Below are 17692 nucleotides of genomic sequence, written 5' to 3' on the forward strand. Positions count from 1 at the left end.
GTAGTTGTATATTATACAGGGTGTTTTTTTAAGTGACACAAAATGTATGTAGGTAAGTGGACGATATTATAATACGATGCCTTATTTGTTGCGGATTACAGTCTGTTTAACTCGTAATGGCGAGCTGCATTGAATTGTTTCGAAGGTGTCGATATGTAAGTACATACCTATACTATTACTACTACTATTATAAATGTAATATTATTATATACTATTTTTGGTGTACAATAAAGAGTCATTGTATTGTATTAAGATAAGATAAGATAAGATAATTTATTCAATATTTTCAGTACAAAATAACAATAGATACAATATTTACAATATTTTATTGTACATGTTTTCCTTAATCGAAAAACTTTATGCTAAAATTTCAAATGTATCGTCCACAAATTCCTAATAACTAACGAGGTGCCAGTGCGAGCCCGGGCTTGAACCCACGTCTCTGCTTGGGAGTTAGTCACGCCACTAGACACTACTTACTATTGAACTAGTTTGCTAATGCCACTCGGAAAACAAAAGATCGGTTTTCTTTTTCTTTCACATTTGAATCTTCAGGAAAACGAGAAAACCGACGGCTCTCGGGCGACATTAACATTCCGATTGTACTGTACCATTTTATTAAATATTAATTCATTAAATGAATGATGACTTATTCCTCGTTATAACTAAATAAGAAAAACAAATTACGAACATCTTTTACAGCAATAAAAATTCACTATTAAAATCTTGCATTTACCTGAGTTAGAAACAACTTTTTAGTTTTTGTTTCGCTTAATGGAAGGAGTTCCATTATTTACCAACACGTAAATTTGTTAACCTCATTGCAGTAAACATCATTATCTTATTCATTCATAATTAACCGATCATTAGGGGTCCAATATAAAACTGTTTGGGTAAAAATACATCCATTTAGTCGATGAATTGCGATTGAGATACTCGTGGTCTTCAAAAAGTAATCATGTTAAAGTAAATCAGAATAGTTAGTTGATTTCTTGAATCCAAGTGCACTGGTGAACTATTTAATTAAAATGTAAGTTTATGTTCTTAATTCAGTCAGTCTAATCTAAAGGCTTAAGGGGAATTACACTAGGCGTTGCCAGATTTTTCCAACAAAAACGTGACATATTAAAAATATATATAAATTTTAAATATTAATCCTTTTTCGAGTTTCAAATCCCTAAATCCGGGACTGATGCGGGCGGGCCCGCATGGGATTTTTAGTCTTGAGCTAACAATAAATCCCGCCAAAATCGAGATGTCTGGCAACGCTGGTTTAGATTAGGTACCTATACATCTCTAAAAACTAAATGTACAATAAAATACAATGACTTTATTGTACACCTCATAAAGTAAACGTCATATCATAAGCAATAATGTTTTTTTTTCCATAACCACATAATTTGTATCTGATCTAAGAGAATTATTTGTTATTTACTTTATTTTGGTGGTTGTGTTTCAGTGAATTGTAGCGATTTTTGTTTTGAAACAAATACCTACTTCCTGACAGATTTCTTGCGGCGCGTTTTTTTTTGGCAATGATCATCCGAAAGCGCTTATATTATAGGTAGTTAGATATAATCTTTATTCTTCAAAACAAAGACATGGCTTGGTAACTAAAGAGTAATAAAACTAACAATTCAACACTTAAAATTATGCCCGAAACAAGGTACTTACGATAGCAAATAAAAACATCAGTAGTAACAATTAAACAAAAAAAAGAGACATGTAAAAGAGCTGGTAGTTTTAAGAATGACGTGTCAAAGTGCCCATTGATTGCGGCCTATTTACAGAATGAGCTCTCTGCCGCCTACGTATAGGTTTAATATTAATTTTGATTTTAGGCTAGAGTATTTTTTTTTCATAGGCATAACTTAAGCTAATAGCATAGGTATTTCGTTTATCTATGACCTACGAGCAGACAACAGACGCTAATTGTTGCCTGCGCTGACTGGCGTTCAATAAATAATACGTTGCAATACATCGGACTCAGGTATTTTCGCTTCGCGCCATAAACGGGCGGGTTGAGGAATGCCAACCGACTGCTCTGCGATCTCCGCAGACGGAACAGAGCAACAAGCGACATGACCTTTCTTTGCGGCGGCTCGGGGCCGAATGAGAATGAGACTAGACTAGAAGTACGACGCGACGCTACGCGTTACATACACCAAGTACTATGCCTCCGTCTGCCTCTCGCACACAACGATATCCACCGACTTTGCCGCTGATTTCCTTCCTCGTAGCGGCGAGCGTCCCCCCGCCCGCGAGACGCTTCAACAAAATTTGCGAATATACTACGTTCCTACTCACCGTAGAAACTTGGCAATAATTTCTATGGTCAAAACTATGGGTAAGAGGGGTGTATTTTATGTATTTTGGTGGGTTTTGAGCGTATTGTCAGTTTTCGTGGAAAGGCTTGGTGATGCCGGGAGAGCGCGGCGCGCGGGGATGCCGCGCTGCGCATCGCCCCGCCGCGCCGCGGCGGGCGCTCGCCGGCCGCGGCCCGCTCCGCTCCGTCGTCTAGTCGTGTCCACGGCGCCATCAGAGACGCTAGCGCGCTTTTAAAATCGGCCGGCTGACGAATAATGTTTCAGTGTTTGCCTAACTCAATTGGAGGTCCCGGTAGACGTATCGTATTTAGTACTTTACACTGTATAACCAACCGCATAGTCTCAGTGAGTGTTACACAGTGTGTACGGAAAAAACTTTGTCGAAGATTCTGAAGAATCTTTAGTAAAATTGTGTGATTCGCCGGTTGCGGCCGGTTCGCAAATTGCACAAACTTTTTGGTGAGTTCAATTTCTCCGAGTGTCCCTTTGAGGTAGTAGCTTGTAGGGTAGTTTATAAGTGGGTGTTTGTGTGTTGTTGGATTGCGAGTGGTCGTAAGTAGTTGACTTATACTTTGCAGAGTGGGGCGTTGCCGTCAAGTCAAGCAGTGGGTACTTTTCTGCGAATCGGCAGCGCCCGAATTCTTGACATTCTATAGCGAAACGCCGTACGTTTTCTGCGGTTTATTGAAACTACCTACCCAATTCAATTTAAAAATTCATTTAATGATTTTAAGTATTGATTATTTTATATGATTTAATTTTTAAATTTACTTTTTATTTCATCTAAGTAGGTAACAAAATTTTCGCGAACATAAATATTGCAATGCCGATTTTGGAGAATATCAATATTGACAACAAATGGTTGGCAAAAATTCTGAAATAGTAAGTACATGTTTACTGAAACAATGTAGGTACCTATTTATTGCACAATTTCGTATTTTGGTTGTGAAACGTAACAACTACGACTCTGTTATATCTACGCCTCAGGTGCATGAATGAACAAACTAAGCTACGTAGTACTATTATTTATTCTGTGACAAAACTAATAAATTGAGTTATGAAATAACTATGAATACCTAGTATACGCATGCAACACTTGAATAAAAAAGTACTTTATTAAAAAAATTAAATGACGTCGTTGTTCAATTTAAAAAATGCAGACTGAAAATTACAACGATAACAAAAAAAGCTTGTATAAAATTGTGAAAAAATTATGTTTAAATAAATCGGTAAAAAATTATTTCATAGAATTCGTAGATTATTAGAGAACGTAAAATTGTCAATGCTGCAGAGTTATGGTAGGTATATAAGCCGCAGAAACTTGACGTTACTTAGCTTAAAAAAAATTGCATGTTTATGTTATTCACTTATTGTTTATTGCAATGTTCTATAAGCATCAGTATCATGCAAATTTATTTTCAGCACGTGAAACGAATTTTGTTATAAAAAATCATGAATATCACGATATATTTATTGCATGTTAATTTATGGTATAATTATGTGTAAAATAAACTATATAGTTAGTGACCAATTTTATATGAATGTGAATTTCCATACTGTGTAAAATTTATAATGGCGGGAAAAATGTTTTACAACGACTCCGCGGGTTCATTCAGCATTCTGTTGCCGCTTCGTCCAAACGAAGTCCGTATTATTGGTAAACAAAATACTCATTTCGCGCCAATATTCGTTTGTAAACAAAATGGCTTTTTGCGGAAATCCGCAGGTACATATACTGGCAAAAAATTCCAAGAACTAGGGATGGGCGCAGGTAGATATGCCCTTACAATAGAGAAAGTAGGGGTCCGACAATTGTTCTTTTGTACTTTTGTATACCTGTGTTTGTTTTTAGACAAAAGTGGGATAAGTCCCAAGGCCAGGTCAGTCTTTATAAGAGCTGGGTTTGGCATCCAGGCTTCAGTCTAGTTTCGGGCTTCGGTGCGAACACTTCCCTGTTTAGCTAGCAACCTTTAGTTTCTCGAAACATCGTCTGTTTGTCAACAGCCCCCGTTTACAAAGTGACTTCATATTTTTTTTTAGATTTTTGGAAATTTTTGTCCGGACTTGTGTTGTGATTTACTCTGGAGTTTTAAAGTGTACTTGGATACAGTGACTTGTTGAATTTGTGATAGTTCATCCAAGGTATATTAAGGAGTCTTACTACTATTGCTTTATTTATTCATTTTAATTTAAATATTATACCCATATTCGATGGTCCACTACAATAATAAAAATATTAATTTATTTCAAGTAACATGCATAACTCCTAGAATGCTGGCTAATGCCAATTATAATAAGCGGTGACACTTAAAAAAAATTAAGTATGTCACTTCGCACTTTGTCGTCTTCAATTTAATACTACCATTCTTCTTTGACAAATAATTTTAACTTACATCTGAATTATCTAAATTTTTTTTTTTATTTATTGTTAAGAAACAAACAGTCCTATACAGAATTTAACACAATCTATACCTATAGTATAGTTTCCTTAAAGGTTTATGTTAGCAGACAGCTATTACAAAGAAAGAAATGATAATAATAGAATGTTGATAGGTAGGTATATATGTAACAAACATAAAAAGAAAACAAGTCCAGTTTTGTCATGTAGTCCCCCCCCCCCTGCAAGTGAAACTAGACAGGAAAGCTGAAAACAATTTGTTTGAAATATAAATTAAAATTATAACAAGCCTAAAGCCTGGTTACTTGAAAGCCTTCTTCAGCATCTCAAGTGAACAATCAAAAATATCGACGTCCACCAGTTTTTCACTCTTATTAAAAATGCCACACGCACGCCTAATAAACATATTTCTAGCAACATGGACTCCTTCGAGGTATAGAAAAGAGATTTTTTTTTACGACACTGGCGCTCTCGCCTGCGGGGAACTGAAATTTATTTTAATAGTGTCGGGGCGTCGAGTTTTGTATTATTAACATTAATTAATAATTACTTGAAACTTATTTTACCAATTATTTAATTGAACGTTTTTCGTTGTTCCAGACGGTGTGCGTTGAACCCATCGCGCGCATCGTCCCTGTGATAAGGGGCACTGTGATACTGACGATTTCGTCTTAGCTTTAAAACTAGTTAGTCCTTAGAAATAAATAAAAATGGCGGCAGCAATCGATAACAACTTAATACAATTTGACTTGTGGGAGACGATAACAGACGATTCAATCGAGATGACAACAGAATTCTGGCTTCAATGCCAGTTAGAGGCAGACCGGCTGGAGATGGATTTAGTTCCTCCGGCCGATCTCGACAGCCTAAGCGCAGATGATCCCGATTGGAGAATTATGGAAACACAACAAGAAGAAGAACCGGAGGAACACAAAGAAAACATCGTTCACCACGATTGCATGTGGGCAGGTTCGTGTGTTGACTCTGTGCATCCCACGAATACATTTATCCCGTCTGATCTGATCCGGGCCCCGACACCAGCACCTGGGCAGAGCCTGTTGCGACGGGATATGTCACCCAATAGACCTGACACTCCGCCTTCCATGGACGGTGATGAACCTCCTCAGTTCCGCCACACCGTTGACGTCGTGGGCACCGCACAACGTTTGCTGCGGGACTCTGCAGCTGTCGCCGCTGACCACTCCTACACACTCGCCAGACAACAGTTCGACGGTCTGGGTGTACAAACTCCATCGGACTCCGGTGAATCAGGTTAGTTATTTTTTTATCTAAGATCATTTTATTTTCTAATAGAAAAATTTGCGGTGGTTAATGTAAATCCATCATAATTTAATTTTTCCAAGGATATGCCTTGCCTGCAGTAGCGCTTCCGATCCGATCCGCGAAACATAACCTCTTTGAATCGAGAGACGTTTCTTAAGCGTCAAGTTGGGTTGACCGGGATGTAGTCAGCGCGCAGACGCCAAGCGAGCGCGGGAAACGGCGCGTATCGACCGCCGCCAGATGCTCCCCCCGCGTCTAGACGCACCCGCAGCTACTCTCTTCCGGGACCTTCGTTCATTGCGACCTTGAACGTCCCAACCTTCCTTAATGTCAAATTGCGCAACTTTCCGCAGCCGACAGCTCATCTCGCAGGATTGACACGCTTAATTAGAATAGGAATTAATGCTACAGTGTCCTTTGCGAAAGGTCACGTTTAGACCAGGACTGAGGTCGGTGCGTCGACCGCGAACGTCCCGTCCTTGACGCATCCTCTGCGAATTGGATGTATCCCGCCGCGGCGGGTTAACATACTCCCTCCCCGCTCTAAGACGTACCTTTTAGCCACGTAACTACTTCAAACATGATTCTAAATGGATTGAGATTTAGAAATCGACTTCGAACGGATTAAAAATCTGACGCTCTCCTCACTACCCGATACTGACAATTCCCGTTGTAATGAAAGCGGGCTGGTAATTTTATAGCCGTACATTCAATAACGTGTAGAATAATTAGTTTGCATATTACATTGTAATATTATTATCACTTTGCACTTAGCTATCTACGATATTAGTGAACAATGTCGTGATGGGTATACTTAATAATACCTACTGGGTTTTGTTTACAATACTCAAAAGTACAGGTCGCGGCCAATTATCGAGCAATCATTAATTATGGAGTAGCAGAAGGAACCGATTCAGGCTTACGGTTTGCCCGGCAGACTCGCTTGTCTAGACCGTTACTCGTATAAGAATGCAGCGGAATGAAATTAAATTTTATTGGAGTGGAGCTCGACTCGCCAGACCGGTTCAAAATGAGTACTTCCATGTCTAGCTGTGGCCGGATGAGAATTTGATAGGCAGCGTCTCAATAGTCGTGATTGAAAACCGTTGACTAACTTCTACTTTTCCTTAAGTTAACGACACGTAAGTTCACATGCGTACGCACGTGACATTTTAATATCGACTCGACTATGTACCATCGACTGCATTGTGTGAATAAGTATTTAACTCGATTACATGATTAGAGACGGTCCGTGTCACATCACTAGCTCAGTCGGTGCGCGCGAAAACTTTACGGCGCATGCGTACATTTATCGCTTTTGCCTACTCCGCACAGCACAGCAGTCTTAATGGTCGGAGTTGTCATATTTTCGCGCCAATTTACTTCGGTGTACGTTGTAATAATTTGTTTTATCGCGAAGAATTTTACTGCAACGTTGTTTAACTGCAGTGTGAAACGCCGCGCTCTGTATTGTAAATCAAGTTTATTAGTAAAAGCGAACGGTTCCAGTACCATCTCACTACCTACAATCTAATCAAGACGCTAGCATTTTACTGTTTATTTTAACTACCTTCAAGTTTAAAATATGTATATCCATTTCACAAGAAAAAAGTAAGTGTGTTATAGTAGATATGAGTAAAGACTTACTTGTCATTCTTAATCGAGGGCGCCTGAAACCTTAAACAACTAAACTATAGAGACAAATATCCTTTTTAAATAGTGGTGGTTTTGACCTGCGCTTACTATCTTGACAGATTGTACGGTCGTGATGAATAGCGGTGACTGAACTAGATCCAGTTAACTAGGACAGTTTGAGCTATACAGGCAGTTGAATTTGTAAGTCCTTTAAGGACAATTCAGGGCATTAGATCCGCTTTGGTCGGCTGCCCTAAAATAAGTGGATATCAATCTAAGTCTAAACCAAGGCTGCTTAATAGTAACATTCTCTCGACGTCTATATTTGGGATGCGAAAAATGTGCGTTTGATCAAGCCCTATTAAGTCAGCTGAACTTATAATTTTTGACTTGATTTTTAAACTTTATTGCTTATGCTAACCAGTCCAGGTATTTAAACTGTTTAGGTATGAAATATTGGTAAGGAATTTTATATTTTATCGTGTTTCTAACGTAATAAAAAGCCTCAGGCGCGTAGTTAAAGCAATTTGCGCGGTACGATTCGGTTCGACTTCAAGCAGTGACCTAAATATTGCGATCGTTTAGAAGCCTAACCTAACCTAACCCAGCGTCGGTTACCAGCCCAACTGACACACATTCGAACACCTGATCTCGATTATACATACCTAAACATTGCGATAGCGTTGCGACAACTATGACATGATATAGGTACTTAGGTACTACTGATACGTTCATGCAGTATAATAGTGATGTTAAAGATTTTCAACAATTCATGTAACGCGACATAGTGCAGTTATGTAGTGCAAAAGACCTTGATGTTATCGCATAGTATGCACGCTTAGATATTCAACAATCACTACGTATGTGTAGTATTGTGTAGTAGACTGATTGTAAGAAATATCGTGATGTAGGTACATTTATAGTACCTCCTCGCAGCACTAGCGCCTGGCCTGAGCGTGGCCTTCGCAATTTATCAATGCCGATAACAATAAGCAATGTGACACCCTAACATAAATTCGTATTGTCTTATCACGAAAAAACCTAAAGTTTGCTGACGACTGATAAGTAGTACGGCAACAAGATAAATTTTAATATTGCTTTATGATCTCTCAAATCGGCTGTGGAATCACGCGTTCGCTGCTATTAATTTTCCATTGCGTCGGTCACACAGTAAATTACCAAGCGACACATTTGGAGAGCCGTAAAATTTGAATATCTGGTTTTGATCTGTCGTTTAGGGGCGTGGCGCTGCTGAGATAACGCTGATAATATAAATGACGCAACATTCAAGCGTTAAACCGAATACTTGTCCGGAAATGTCGCCGCAGTCACGCGCTGCCTTTGGATGAGTCTGCAGTGCCTTTAGTGTAAGTAGTGGGTTACAAAATACGTCTCGATCGCGTTTGCGTTAAAATCTCAATTTGTATGCAAACACTAACAACGCCTCTAGCGGAACGTTTGCGATGTTCGTGAGACGTATTTTGTAACCGAAAACTTACACTAAGGGTACAGGGCTACTACGAAACTCGAAGTTCGTGTCGTGCGGTCCCTCTGACACTTATACTATTTAATACGAGAGCGAGAGGGGCGGTACGATACGATACGAACTTCGAGTTTCGTAGTAGCCCTGGATTCATTTTTACGAGTCTAACTGAGGCTAATTCAAGTTTGACGACATTCGATTTGATCTCTCACTCTTTTCGAACATAATAACTATTATAATAATTTCCATGAAATAGTTAATAACTATCAACTTTTCTTTATACTTAATAAAATACCTGTGCAAAGCTGCAAAGTTAGTTATCCAAACGCAAAGATCCAATCATCGGTATCTGACATTATACCCATCTATGTACCCTATAGCATAGCCAGATTACTAGATTTAGGTCTATTCCAGTCCACAGACATGAGACGATACATTTGTTAATATTTGTACAAATTAGCCAATCGGGACTTGCGTCACATTTTTAACACGCACGCGCGCCCGTGAACTTCCGTGTAACCTCACCAAGGTCGCGAGATGGCGGACCGATCGATCCGCCATGATACTCGGCCCATAAATTACCATCGTCTGTTTTAGCCGTCTTTAGTGGTTACTGGCCAGATGACCGACTTATCACTTGCGTAATAGAAAACTAACCTACCTTTAAAATCGCACTCGTTCAACAAATAAAAAATGCGTGACTGTGGCCGCGCTACCTTTTAAAAATGTTACAGGCGCGTTTCGAAACAAAAGTTTAGAAAAAAAAGGTGAATTAAAATAGTTAAGGGAAGTACGTACGGAGTACGATAATGACAAGATAAAAAAGCTTAATTAATAAATGTTAAAACACTAAACGGTCTCCGTGGGGAAATGAAAAAGTTTTTATTAAAACTTATAGCAACGAGTTCTTATTAGAAAACGGATGTTCGTCCTAATTAGTATTCTTAAATGTTGCGTCGGCAACTACGTATATACCTAAATGCTGTTACATAAAAAAAGGCGAAGTAGCTTATAATTCAAGGACAGGACTACATAAATCTGTCGCGTTTATCATTTATCGTATTGAGGAAATCCCTTTGTGTAATAAATGTGTTATCACTCGCGTGTCACTGGCAATCTTTATTGATAAAGAACGACTTGAACAATAAAATTAAAAAGAGAACGTTCCATTAAAGATTAAAATTAAGGAGCAGCTTTTTTAAAATGTTCGTTCTAAATTGGAATTGGAAACAGCGCCACCGCCATTATCGCGCACTTAACGACTGCTTGTATATTGCTGCGAAGCAGGCCGGTGTGGGCACGCTACGACTGCTATGAGATGGCGTGCGCGGCGTCACGATAATTTTTAATTATCGCGCAAATGCCAGTGAACTTGGCCTCGCCGGGCGCGCGGCGGAGCGTGCCCCCCTGCCTTAACAGGTCGCGTCTGATGTCTGCTGTCATATTGATGTACTCATTAATCCTAGATCTTTAAATTTGATACTTGCCCGCCAACTTAACCGATTCGGAAGTGAGATTAGTTTGATACGAAAACGCCGACGTCATCACTTCCAACTTTTTAACCAGAGCTATTGAAGCAGAACTTGGAATTTTCGTTTAAATAGTGCCGCTCGTTGACACCCCGCTTAATTAAACGAGTTTTAACTCGATGGCTCTTCGAAATTATAATTTGAATCGCGACCAACTTGCTTAATGATTGTTAACTAAAGTTGGCAAACGATCAATGAAAAATATGTTTTAGTCCTGCAAGAACTGTTGGGAAACAATAAAGCGAGATTACGTCGCCTAAGCTGCTATAAAGTCTATGTGTCTATGACTCATTGTCTTTCTCACGGTGAAATTGCAACAGCAGGTACTAAGAAGTAGTGAGTAATCTATTTTAGAATGCACTCTGCTTGTATAGTAGTTTTAAATCAACATGCGCATATGTGCGCTAGCGCTTATCAGATACATAAATCCTTCGTAACTTAAGCCGGTATTCCGTTCGGAGTTTAAAAGATGATCACTTAAAAAATGCAATCTAGCAGCTGGTGGGTAAGAAAGAAACACAAAGACCGCAATAAGAAGCGGAGAGAGCTCACCATTCTTACCCCACCGGTACAGGCACCGGTCGAGCGATCAATAAAAAGCGGATTATCTCTGGTATCGTTTAAAATTGGAACGGCGGCGGTTCTGAGCATCGCGTCTAGAGCGATGGCGATATAATAGATATGCACTAGACCGGATCTGGCGGCGCACCGCGACAATACCGGGTGTATCGCTTACACGCGGCTGAAACAAATACCGCGGTGTCCGTTAATCGCGCCGGCGCCAGGGATATCGTGAAAGTATCCACAGAACACAATAGCCGCCCACTTCTAATGTGGGTGCCGACTAATTCGGCCGGGCGCCTATTCTGTCCCACGCTGTATCCACGCGGAAATCCTGTCTGCGCGTAAATTCGTCGAGATTTTACCGATACGCAGTTTTTTTCACGGCGTGGCGTAGTAAACTCGAATTGCGTAGTTCGCTTTCGAAAGCCAACAGCTGGCCGGCTAACTGGTTTCTATTTCCAGCATTAAATACACCGAGATGCAATCGGAAATTCTCGTCCTTGGTCGCTAGGTGCTTGCGTTCACCGCAGGGCTGGCCCTACCTTAATCTGTTACAAATCTCGAGCTATCACTGTTAAATAAACATATGATATTTTTCATCATCATCATCCCAGCCTATATACATCCCACTGTTGTGCACAGGCCTCCTCTCAGAACAAGAGGGCTTGGGTCATAGTTCCCACGCGGGTCCTGTGCGGATTGGGAACTTCACACGCACCACTGAATTGCTTCGCAGGTATTGTGCAGGCTTCCTCACGATATTTTCCTTCACCGTAAAGCTCGTGGTAAATTTCAAATGTAAATCCGCAAATGAATTTCGAAAAACTCAGAGGTGCGAGCCAGGGTTTGCACCCACGACCCTCTGCTTGAGAGGCGATTGGTCAAACCGTTAGGCCACCACGGCTTAATCTATGATATTTTTATCGATGCGGAAATAATTTCACAGATAAGAAAAGTGTAATGCGCATATTTAAGTAGTGTAAACTAGTCTGCTATCATCAGTCAACAATCGAAGTGTACTCAAGGATCGTTGGATCGCGCTTCGGTGTCGCCCTACTGTATTGTGCCGCTGACATAATTATTAGAAACCGGATCGTGTGGTCATGCGATGGTTTCCGCGAACCATTCGCGGACGCATAGCGCTCCTCATAAATGCTATCAGTTAGCCGACCGCTTGAATTCCAAAGCTTGTGCACATGATCAAGCTACTTTCGTATGCATTCGGTTCGGATGCGTTAAGCCAGGAAAAAATGCCTGTCGATCGAACCGTTCGTTTGAACTTTTTTTTAATATACCTAATACCATACCTTCTCCAGCGACTGGCCAGATATAAATGCAGATAGACGGGGCGAGTTGGAAATTTTGAGTAGACGCCTTTGCCCATTACCACAGGCTAATAAAAAATTACCTTACTTTATTGTATTGGCATTGGTGCACTTTTCTATATCCTTTATTTGCCTATTGTTAGTACGTCAGTCAGTGGGGTATAATCGGATTGCATTTTATAGGATCGGAGCTTCGATTGTTCCACGCGATCGGGAATTCAGGCCGTTTCCGCTTACACGGGCCGTTTTCCATGGCTATTGCTTTGCTTACCTACATGAGGTTTCCTAGAGTACTATGCCTACTGTAAATATTTTAACGAGTTATTTTAACCATGATGAAAATAAGTTCTAGTCTTCATGGAATCAAATCTTTGTGTGATGTTGGTTTTTTGTGTCTAATCTATGACCAAATTTAGTGTGCTAGTGAACTGTTTTCATAATTTCGTAGTATATTTTAGTCCTGCTCATTTGGGAGCCCTGTGCCCCATGGCCTCGGTTCTAGAAAAAGCAGGCAGATTATAGAGAGACGCCCGTATTGAGGCAGTTAACAATTGACGCCAACCAACCCCGTACGTCTCTCACAAACTCAAGCCAACATAGCGACCGGCTTGCCTTGACCGATAGCGCCCAATGCGTTAATTCGGCCTGCCAACCCAAGCTATGCATAAAATTATCCTTAAAACCCACTCAAGTTCACCAACTATGTCAGACGCGCGTTATTCACCGCAGCGAGCCGCGTTCGAAACATAAATCTCAGTCAGGAAAAACAGGAATAGTTTCTAAATCTAGCATTTTTACGATGCGCGCTTATCATAAAACCGGCTAGAACAAGCGTTGAATAATTCAGACGGGATGCGTTCCCGATTTATTTATAACGAAAATGTCGCACGTGAAATGGCTAGTTGTATAATCGGTCACGTTACTGGTGATTTGGAGCGGTTTATTAAAAGCGGAAAGCGTAATCCTTGTCCATTGAGCGGGCGAGTCGCTGCACGGTCTCGTTTTGGCGCGAAAGGCGGCGTGACGTCAGCGGATCGATGCCGGCAGACGCTGCGGTAGTACGACGGGGTCGACGCCCTCGCCCGCCCCGCGCACCTGACTACTGCAGTCGCATCTCCCGCTACATCTATTAGTACAGATGCGTCTAGTCTATCTATGACAGCGCCCGCCTTTTATGGTGATGCGAATAATGGACGCTGAATGGACATCGGTATGCGGGTAGAGCACGAGTGACGGTTCGGATTTGATTTGACACTTTGTCACCTGAAAGCGTTCGACAGTTCCAAACAAAACTTAGGGCTCGTGAAATTGTAACTAAAAAATTTCTCCGTTGTTACAGAGGAGGAAATCGATGTGGTGTCATTGGGTACGTCGCAGCCGCTCGCGGCGAGCTCGCACGTGCGCACGGACACGCTGCCTCGCGTGCCGTCGGCGCAGGAGCGCCAGCACATCCAGCGCACAGTGGAGTCGGCGATGGCGCCGCGGCCGGCGGCGCGCAAGCGGCTCGTGCCGCCGCCGGCGCCGCGCCGCCGCGCGCGCGGGCCCGGCCGCCGCCCCCGCCGCGCCAACACCGACACGGACTCCGAGGCCGAAGCCCCAGAGATGGAACGCCGCTCCATCCACAACGACATGGAGCGCCTCCGACGCATCGGCCTCAAAAACCTCTTTGAGGAACTCAAAAAGCAGATACCGGCGACTAAGGACAAGGAGCGCGCACCCAAAGTCGTCATCCTGCGCGAGGCCGCATCCCTCTGCCGCAGACTGCGAGAAGACGAGATTGTCCGGGAGAACCTCAAGAAACAGCAAAGCAAACTCCTCGCGAGATTGAAAAAGCTCCGCGCGCTCGTGGCTGCGCGCTACCGCCCGTATTGAGGGGTGCGCCCCCCGTGGCCGTGATACTATTCCTCGCGGAACTGCCCCGGCCTCCACATCGACGTGACACTAGCACTAGTGCTAACTCCGTAAGTCGCTCCGTCCCTGGGCGCTGGGCGGCCTCGCCGCTCGCGACTGTAAGCGCCCAGGGACGCTCTCTCGGGTCCTCGCGGTTGTCGGGATCGAGTCAGTTTGATACAATGAATCAGCTTTTACGGCTTACTCTGCTTCTGTGGAAACGTTTTAACTATGAAATTGATAACTGGGAGTGATAATGTTTTGCTCAAACGATATTTTGCAGTGCCAAAGTGAGCCATAAAGCTGTCGTTAACTGTGTATTTCTAGGTTTTCAGTAAAATATCTTAACTCTCAGACTGCTTCGTGAACTAGTAGACTGGTTATACCTTTAAAAATGTTTTTTGAATTATCATTAAAGTATAAATAGTTGACATATAGCGCATAACAGATTTACTCAGTGTTGAATAATCAAAAAAAATATGACATTCGTTGAGTATTGTTTCGAAACAGTAACGAAGATTTTTTACTGTACCTTCCATTTTTATTATATAAATAAAAAATAGGTAATATATGTACCATGGTGTTTTTAGTGTCACGATTTAAGTGTTTGATGAGAATTAGTTTGTCTGCTGTAAATAAATTTACGATTGGAGTGAGGGTAGGAATGAATTTATTAGTTAGCTGGTCGGGCGGGCTCGGAGGCGCTCGGGCGGCCTCGGGTGAGCTCAGGAGCGGTCGGCAGGCGAAGGTCGATGGGAGACAAGCTGGGCCAATATTATATGTTTTCGGGCCGATAAGTAGGTTTTCTATTACAGACCTCGTACCCGGCGAGCGCAAGGTCGAGGCGGTGATAATTTGTTTTAATTGATATTACTGTAAGCATAAACAATACATTTAGGGTTAGTTCGCTTATGTTTTTTAGCGTTTTGTTATTTTGTAAAATTTTAACACTAAATGTTTTTACGTATAGTCGCGCAATTAACTCCGAATCACTATTTTACCACTTGAATTAACTAAGGATTGGACCATTTTAAAGTGTTTATATAATTTGATTAGTTACGGAGCTGTGGGTGATTCCGGGAGCGTTGCTACCGTCCTCATTGCCATTCCGCGATGACCAGAGGAGCTATTGACCTTAAAATCTGGTTGAGTTCGTTCTAGCGTCGGTTCTCAAGCCTACGCGATTCCTCATCCCTCTGGTTGCCATCAACTGGTTGCGAACGGCGATGCTGGCGTTGAAGACGCTCCCAGAATCGCCCCTGTACATGGTATTCACTCAACTAAGAATTTCAATCATGGCTTCCCATTATACAATCACTGATATGACATAGCTTATGAAAATAAGAATATTCTCCGCTTGAGAATAAATATTAACTTACATTATTTGTATGTACTGACAAATCGAACGCAATAGTTGTTATTATATAAACTGGGTGGAAATTCAAGATGGAGCAACTAAGGCAAATATCGAAATTCAACTGTGCGAAATAATTTAGTCGTTTTACTTATATAAAGTCACTAGCATCTTGCTGATTTACCTTGCTCTATCTAATATCTTACTTTTTATTGCCGATATCGTCTTATAAGGACGTTTATGATTGGTCGCATAGCACTGGTTGCCCCGTCTCTAGTTTCCACCCGTAATTTGTGTCCATTTGACATGATATTCAGTTAAAATAATCTCAGGGACTCGTATTATGATACAGCATCAAAGCAACAATTTCATATACATATTCCTAAAGGAGATTTATAAAGAAAAATAACCACGACATAGTTCCTCATATAGTACCTATACTTATAGTAATTTTTGCATTTCATTATAGGTTTTTTATTGCAGTAAGTTAGTGATGTGCCGCGGAGAGACGCGGCCGCTCGGACGGACGTTATGTCGTTCGGCTTTATTGTGTGCGGAATGTGCCTTGCTTTGTATATATAAATGATAACTAGGTTTATACTCGAATTAGTTGCAAAAATATTTTTTGTGAAAAATATTATGTAGAGATAGCGTTGATTTAAGAAACGATACACGAGAGGTCGTATCGTGTTAAAGATTCGCAGTTTATCTTCCAGTAGCTCTACGTGTACATATAGGATAGTACATAAGTGTAATGTCAGACGGTTTTTTTTATAAAACAAGTTTTTTTTCTAGTATCGTTTAGTTTTTTTTTCTTAACTGGAGAATAGTTTAGGAATTCTCGAATGTTGTACCTGCATTTAATTTTTGTTAATCTTATCTTGACATAAATAATAAAGATAATCTAATGATAATGGTCGGAATACCTAATGGTGTAGTTATCCGCAAGTGAAATTGGTTTCTTTGTGATAGGAAAGAAAAAATATATAATTTTCACATAAGAAAAAGTCAGTAGTTTATTAATGGATTAATGGTAAGAAATGACAGCTTTACAGTCCGCATACAGATCGGGATAGTGAAAAAGCGAAAAAACACTGCACATTTTGTGACAAGGCACATTTCCACCACTGCCAAATGAATATAAAAGTAATCGAAAAAAACATACATAGCAAGTTCGTTTTTATAAAGATAAGGGTTGGATGATTAAGTCATGTTAATGTTTAATTTTGTTTTTTTTTCTTTGTGTAGTATCCTGTGTAAGCGTACCATCTGCCAGAGCGGTCGGCGGCCGTGTAATGTGTAAGGACAGTCGACCGCTGGCTGCGCGGGCGCAGCTACTGAGAATGCAGCGCGCAAGATAGATTCCGCCTAATTTTGACATTGCGCGCTGCAGTTTCTGAAGCGGCGCCATTAACGAACTGTGTACTTACCACGTCTGATTTTTGGGTACTATTATTAATGAGAAATTTGAGAAGTTTTTTGGTTTTTGTTCCTTAATTATGTGTATCGAAAATAATCTTTAAATATGGAAATAAACGGGCGAAGGCAAGGCGGAGCTTCGACGAGTTGGCTAGAAGTGATTTTTATACTGTTTCGTATTTGGGGGCGATTAGTAAATTAAGGATTTGATTCTGTGATTTGGAGTTGTACCTGTGTGGTACCGGTGGGTAGTTTTAAAAAGCTCTGCCTTGGCTAGCTGTAAAAAAAAGAAGTTTTTTAATTATTTTCTTTTACCCGTCCTTTCCCATCCTTGTATTTATACTTAAAATAAAGGAAAACGTACGTACCATCGTGAACTGGAACTGTTGAGCCACTTGTTACGGTTCCTAATTTAGCCGTGTTGAGTCTACTCGTAGTAAATATTTTCATTAATAAAACAGAATAGGCAAACCAAACAGAACGG

At 41.0% G+C, this 17692-nt stretch overlaps 1 protein-coding gene across 3 annotated transcripts; it reads left to right on the forward strand.

The window, feature by feature from the left end:
• The first annotated feature begins 924 nt into the window (after positions 1-924).
• LOC141430644 (uncharacterized) lies at positions 925-16872 on the forward strand. Of its 3 annotated transcripts, none has more exons than XM_074091449.1 (3): positions 925-1030; positions 5326-5997; positions 13885-16872. In XM_074091449.1, exons 2-3 carry the CDS (start codon positions 5436-5438, stop codon positions 14415-14417), a joined length of 1095 nt encoding a protein of 364 aa, XP_073947550.1. In that variant the 5' UTR covers positions 925-1030; positions 5326-5435; the 3' UTR covers positions 14418-16872. The 3 variants fall into 3 exon arrangements, with proteins under 3 accessions (XP_073947550.1, XP_073947548.1, XP_073947549.1); XM_074091447.1 differs by lacking the exon at positions 925-1030 and adding an exon at positions 2508-2786; XM_074091448.1 differs by lacking the exon at positions 925-1030 and adding an exon at positions 4243-4469.
• The last annotated feature ends 820 nt before the right edge of the window (positions 16873-17692 follow it).

Source organism: Choristoneura fumiferana, chromosome 8, assembly GCF_025370935.1.
Source record: "Choristoneura fumiferana chromosome 8, NRCan_CFum_1, whole genome shotgun sequence".
Taxonomy (NCBI): Eukaryota; Metazoa; Arthropoda; class Insecta; order Lepidoptera; family Tortricidae; genus Choristoneura; species Choristoneura fumiferana.

What these genes read in the sequence shown, in the direction of transcription:
- LOC141430644 (XM_074091449.1), top strand. Translation starts at nt 5,436, where the DNA reads ATGGCGGCAGCAATCGATAACAACTTAATACAATTTGACTTGTGGGAG. An exon ending in ATCGGACTCCGGTGAATCAG is followed by an intron (nt 5,998 to 13,884) that starts GTTAGTTATTTT and finishes CCGTTGTTACAG; the next exon opens with AGGAGGAAATCGATGTGGTG.